The sequence below is a fragment of the Musa acuminata genome, chromosome BXJ3-9 (assembly GCF_036884655.1).
Source record: "Musa acuminata AAA Group cultivar baxijiao chromosome BXJ3-9, Cavendish_Baxijiao_AAA, whole genome shotgun sequence".
Classification (NCBI taxonomy): domain Eukaryota; kingdom Viridiplantae; phylum Streptophyta; class Magnoliopsida; order Zingiberales; family Musaceae; genus Musa; species Musa acuminata.
The window spans coordinates 10,266,784-10,273,063 of record NC_088357.1 but is presented as its reverse complement, the minus strand read 5'-3'; the positions used below and the strand labels follow the sequence as shown (position 1 = coordinate 10,273,063).

Genomic DNA, 6,280 nt, shown 5'->3' with positions numbered 1-6,280 from the left:
CTTTTATCATATCAATCTCATATCTCGTACTATCACGTACATTTGTATCGGAAGGATTATACGAGGGATTTGATCTAGTAAATACTACTTGCTATATAATGAGCTCGAAACTACTGTTATGTAAGATCAATTTCATTACATTATTCATTTATCGGGTAATCACAATCAAACTTATAAATTAGCCTCGATAATTTAAAATTCGTAAATAATCTATCGTGAATATAAGAAATTATATCATAATTAACTCTTAATTGACCTGAAAGAATTGATCCAATTAATCTAAACCAAACTTAATTCAGTCAAAACCTAATTGAACCGACCTAGTTTGAAATCACCAATTGATTTAACTTAGACTTTGTTAGGTCCAATTCGAGCAGAACAAGTTTGAATTGATCACCTTGACCCGATCAAAATGGATCAGACTGTTTTGATTCAAATCTAACTTAAGGATCGATCGAGCCCAAACTCAAAATCGATGAGCTATCGGCCAACCAAGATCCAAATCCATAGCAACACCGGGCTAGAATTAGGTCGAGCCAGCTGAGTATAGTGGTGGACTGGTTTTTGACTAGTCCAGAGTTGACTCATGTGCTCTGCACATGCACAAGGGAGAGAGAAAAAGAAACGAGCTCGAGATCACGCTGGACCAAGCTATAGTTCGGGTTAACTCTAAATCAAGCTAGTCTGTGAGCAGTGGGCTGGCTAGACCTGTATGGATCTAACGACCAATCTGACTCGGGTCAGACCTTAGTCCGATCAATTTCAATTTTGATTTAATTTTTTTATTTTCAACATGGATTGATGTCTTTCCCTCGTCAAATTGGAGCGCATTACTCCCAAAATAAAGCAATCGTCTAGCTAATAACATATTAATCGACGAAGGAAATCGTTCTCCGATATAGTAACTCTGGAATCATCAAGGTCCTATCATTATATCGATCTTATATCTCAAGTTAATCTTAAGACTGATGCTATCATGTACATTCATTAATGTATATCTTATAACTTAAAAAAAAGAAATTTTTTAAACCAAATCATATTATAACTCAAAAATTTTATAATAATTAAACAGTAATTTTAGTCATTAGAATAACTTAACTAAAGTTAAAAAAAAAAAAAAACATAATTTATCAGAACACAAAAATGTTTTCCATGAATTAAATACCAATAACTAGTAATTTTCAAATTCAAAAATTCAATAATAATGAATGATTCAGATAAAATCATGTGAACATATTTCAAAATATATCCTGAATTATTCGATATAGATATATGATCAATGAGATTCAGAAACTATTTTTCATCGATTAAGAAATATTATTCAAGTTAATAATACCTAAAAATTCTTGAAAATTTCTGAATAAACAGATAATATTCCAAACATGTAGAATAGTTTATTCAAAATACATTTTCGTGAATTAAAAAATACTATTCAGGTCAATAACGACAAATTAATAAATATAATTACTTGAAAATTTCGGTGGGTGGCTGATCTCATGTAATTTAGGAGACTATGAATAATCGTAAATTAAGAAATCATTTATGTATGGGAAGAAAATTGAAACAGAGTCAAGTTATATGTATTAAATTTGACTTACAATTTAATAACTTAAGCTTTTGGATTATATTTGGTGTCCTCCGATCAATTCTAATAATATCTTATTTTTTACTTAATCCCTAAAATATCTATAGTCACCTACCTTTTTCTCTCTTTTTTTTTCATATGTGAACAGATTTAGTTACAATATTTTTTTATTATAGTATTTTTATAGTGAGTGATAGTATTTTTTTTTAATATTTTTACTAAAAGCGCTATAATGCAGTGTAAAAACGCTATAAATATTTTTTTTATAAAAAAATATATAAATACTATAACATTTTCTAATATTATTTAAAATATTATAATATAATAAAAAAAATTATAACTAGATTGGTATATCCTACGAATAGTTTGTAGGAAAGAAAAATAAAATATTATTTTAAGTATCAAAAATATATATTATCTGAGAATTCTGAAAATAAGATGCGCTTTATAGGAACAAAAAAAATCAAAAAGAGTTTTTTCCGGAAATTCGACCTTACACTATGGCGTGAGGGTTGTGCTCTTCTTCTCGTCGGACGTCGTTTCTACGTATAACACCTACTGCTTTGTGGTACTCATGCTGGGTCCCACAAGTTCTCCACGTTAATCTCCAGTCAACAGGCAGGTAGACAACGGGGAACTTGATAAAAGGGTAGGAGGGTGTTGTTTATTCTTTCCTGGGGTGACGGAAGCTGCTCTCTCGCTCCACGTATAGAATATGCTCGTATCCCAACGAAAAGATACTCGGGAATCGGCATCCATTTCCATCGTTTCCTTGGAGACCCTCCTCTCTCTTTTATACGTGCCCAAACCAATCCCATTTTGCTGGACTGTGGCCACCCCTTCTCTCTGCTCCTGGCCAGGTGGGTTCTTTCTTCTTCTTCTTCTTCTTCTTCTTCTTCTTCTTCTTCTTACTTTCATAATAATTGATGCTACTACTATTTTGATTATCCAATACTTCCTAAGGAGGTATTTGATTTCATATAGACATCTCTTGTAACATTAGTTCTGGTTTTCAGTCTCATTTGAATTGGTTTGTGAAGTTAGTGCTGAAATTGTTGAGCGCATGAGATCTTTAATTTGCTCTTCTTTGCTTAAGAGTATATTTCTTATGCGAAGTGCCTTTTTTTTTTTTTCTTTCTTTTGTACTCGCAGATAATAATCACAAATTAGTATCTTTGCAGGTGAGGGAGCGAGCTGATATTGAATATGGGTGTAAATCGACCTTGGGGTCCCTGTGGGTTGCTACAGGGGATTCGTGGAGTGCAGCTGGTGGATCAGTCAACGTATGGAAGAGAAGATTCACTTCGTTGTGGGGAGTTGGACTTCTCGACCTGCGAAGGGCCCGAGATTGTTGGATCAAGCCGACGATTGGTAATTCGGTGAGTCATAGCAAATGCACTGATCCAATGCACCTGCAAACTTCATCAGCCTGCAGCGGGTTGGGTACATCATACTTGCAGAGCAAGCAGAGTGACTCGTTTTACTTGTTCTCAGAAGAATATGGCAGCAGAGACCATCATGCTTGAGGCCGATTCACTGTAGCCTTCATGGTATGCTGAACATGTTTTACGCTTCACTTTTTAAAGGAAAAGAATTTATGTTTCACTTCATAGAAAGTAAATAATGTCTTTTTCTTGTAGTAGGTGATCAGAACATTGCTGAAACCATTGCCAATGTAATCACTTCATTGCCTTTCATCGTTCTCGGACTTCAGGCTCCAAGGCAAGTTTCTCCAAGGAATAAATCCGTAGGACTTCCTTGTTTGGATCAGTACCTCGAACTTGTTGATTGAACCTGCAGGAAGAACCTGAATGCTGCATTATATGCTAATTCTTTGATCGGTGTGGGTATTGCTTCGAGTCTGTACCATTCTTCAAGAGGACAAGCCAGAAGGTTTCTAAGATGGGCAGACTATACAATGATAGCTACAACTACAGTTGTAAGTTAATTTAAATTGTTGCTGTCACAGTAGAGGAAACCATAAGCTATTCGTGAAAGACAAACAAGAATCCATATTAACTGATAGATTACAACTACTAGGCAGTATGTCATGATACACTGGACATATACCTTTCTTTATAGAGACCATGTCTTCACCATGAAGACAGTTCTTTTGTGTTTTGTAGAGAGATGATATAAGGTATTGACGTTCCTAGATCATATATCTATGTGTTTTAGCTTTGGATTAGTTATGTTAGATTTCAAGAACTTTGCTGTCTCATATCCTATTAGGAAAATTGAGCTTCAAACATATCACTTCAGAAACAATTGTAGAATTTTCTTACGAATGATCAGCTGTGTCGAATGCAATTTATGATTTTTATGATGTGTGAAAACTAAAATTTATATGATTTGGATATTTCTTGTGTGTTTGTTAAACTAAAGCATGAAAACCTTTTTAGAAGACATTCATACATCAGCTAATTGTTTCAGCGTTCCTTGCTGTGGCACGATCACTTGGTACGTCCTGATGCTTGAGATGAAAAATTAACCTGTGCAAACAAAACCTTTTCGATGTGTTTGTACTCAAACTTGTGGTTTTTCTTGTGTGTTATATGGACTGACTTGCAATTAGTTGTTTGTATTCTCTTCTTTATGTCTCAATATAGTTCTTGACAACCTTTTATTATGGCAATTGCAATTTATCGTTCCTTCTGGGAAGTTTTAGTCTCCTGCAATCCTTCTGTGGTGGCTTAAACTCACTTCCTCTTGTGCAGTGTTTGCATAACCATGCATTTAGTTGTTCCTGTTGTCTTCCTTTTGTCTCAGCATAGTTCTTGACAGCCTTTTATAATGACAATTGTAATTTATTATTCTTTTTGGGAAGGTTAATAAATCTCTTGCAATCCTTCTGTGGCAGCTTAAACTCACTTCCTCTTTCGCAGTGTTTGTCTCGAGCAGTCAGAAATGAAAATCCAAGACTGCTGATGGCGGCATCTACAATACTCTTGCCATTTCAGCCTTTCATGGTTTCAGCTATGCACACTGGGTTGATGGAGGTAATTAAGTTGAAACACTCTTGTGGTATTTTTGCTATGAGTCCGTAACAAGTTTTTGCAAGATGTTGATCCGACATGAATCTGATATTGATACCACTATGTCGACTTATGCTAATTATTCGATAAAAAAGCAAAAAAAAAGATTACAGTGAACAGTATCAAACTTTATGTCTCGGTATTGGTAAATTAAATACTGATCGTTAATTTGCCTATCATAGTATATTCTGTGAATGTAAATTCTAAGGATTCCAATTTCGATCAGACCAGCTCTGCACTGAGCAGAATTCACCAGCATGCCGAGTAGGCAATTTCGTCGAGTCTAATTAGCATTATTATGAACTAAGTAGATCCCACTGGCTATTTCCAGGTGGCATTTGCCAGAAGGGCATTGATAAAACCAGAGTTGAGGATGGCACATAACCTGCACACCTTATCTTCTCTACTGGGAGGGGCACTTTTTGTAGCTGATGATTTCTTCCCAGAAACGCCTTACATCCATGCTGCTTGGCACCTTGCTGCAGCAGTTGGTGTGGGGACATGCAACAAGCTTCTCGAATGATATCCATGGCAACCCTGCAAGCAATTCTTTCTCTATATGAGCAGGTGACACCAGCAATTTGTCTTCCGACATCAATGCATGAGACACTTGTGTATTTGATATCGACATCAATGACTGTCTTTTTTGGTGTAGAATCTGATTATGCTCAATCTGAATACCTTTGGAGAAAGCAATTTCAAGCATGTTTACTTCTCTAAGACTGCTTCTTCCTGGGATTATGCCATTCTATTCAATCTGAGCTTGTCACCGCGAAGCTCAAAACGATTGCTGACATCCAACCACGTCAACTTGTGAGGTGCTGCTCTCCATGCGTATGCATATTGTTTTCCAGTCTTTAACTCGACAGAATAAAAAGAAAAGAATGGCCATTGATTAGATGGAGAATAACAGGAACAATGTTAGTTTAAGATATCATTGATTATTTCCAGGTTGTGACGATTATTGTTGATGATGGATTTTTTTTTACCATATTAATCCAGAATGCTTCTTAACTCGTTCGATGACCCCCCATATTAGACTCATGTTATTAATTAAGAACATTAAATTCACCTATTTTGTATCCAAAAACAAAATTCATATTGCTATATTGTTTCTATGAAGATGATCCTCTCATCACTACAAGATCATTTTCTATCATATCAATCATCAAGAATTCTTGATTTATAATTTTTTTAATTATAAAAATAAGACTACATTTGTTGATACTTCATACATCACTATATATATATATATATATATATATATATTTGTGTGCTTTGAGCACCATAAATAAAAAGTCATGCTTCCCTAACTTTATCATTCTATACAACATCAAGAGATGACTGACTTATAGGTTATGCCATGGATTTTAGATGAGGATTCTGAAATTGTTATAATTATAGGAGAACAAACTCAAAATTTCTCGCTTCATCTTCATGGTACATTCATTTTGACTCGATTAAATATCATACCCATTTCACCTATTTCTTCTTAGTTTAGTTGTACGATCATTTTGATTGTTTTGTTTTTATGCTTAATTTTTATTCCTCAAAACATTTATAAAATTAAAGGCTATATAATGATTTTGGCAAATACCGTCAATGTTGGTCCCAATCTTAGATGAAAATGATAGAGAGTTATGTTGAGTCACCGATAACG

At 34.5% G+C, this 6,280-nt stretch overlaps 1 protein-coding gene across 2 annotated transcripts; it reads left to right on the top strand.

Moving 5' to 3' along the window:
- The first annotated feature begins 2,336 nt into the window (after positions 1-2,336).
- LOC103998007 (uncharacterized) lies at positions 2,337-5,518 on the top strand. 2 transcript variants are annotated; one of them, XM_065166743.1, is made up of 8 exons: positions 2,337-2,445; positions 2,767-2,964; positions 3,080-3,135; positions 3,229-3,307; positions 3,386-3,524; positions 4,471-4,584; positions 4,952-5,187; positions 5,276-5,518. In XM_065166743.1, exons 2-7 carry the CDS (start codon positions 2,792-2,794, stop codon positions 5,141-5,143), a joined length of 753 nt encoding a protein of 250 aa, XP_065022815.1. In that variant the 5' UTR covers positions 2,337-2,445; positions 2,767-2,791; the 3' UTR covers positions 5,144-5,187; positions 5,276-5,518. The 2 variants fall into 2 exon arrangements, with proteins under 2 accessions (XP_065022815.1, XP_065022814.1); XM_065166742.1 differs by having other exon boundaries at positions 3,226-3,307.
- The last annotated feature ends 762 nt before the right edge of the window (positions 5,519-6,280 follow it).

Coding starts and splice junctions, on each gene's coding strand:
- LOC103998007 (XM_065166742.1), top strand. CDS start 2,792: ATGGGTGTAAATCGACCTTGGGGTCCCTGTGGGTTGCTACAGGGGATT. Junction 3,308..3,385: donor CTCGGACTTCAGGCTCCAAG/GCAAGTTTCTCC, acceptor TTGAACCTGCAG/GAAGAACCTGAATGCTGCAT. Junction 3,525..4,470: donor TGATAGCTACAACTACAGTT/GTAAGTTAATTT, acceptor CCTCTTTCGCAG/TGTTTGTCTCGAGCAGTCAG.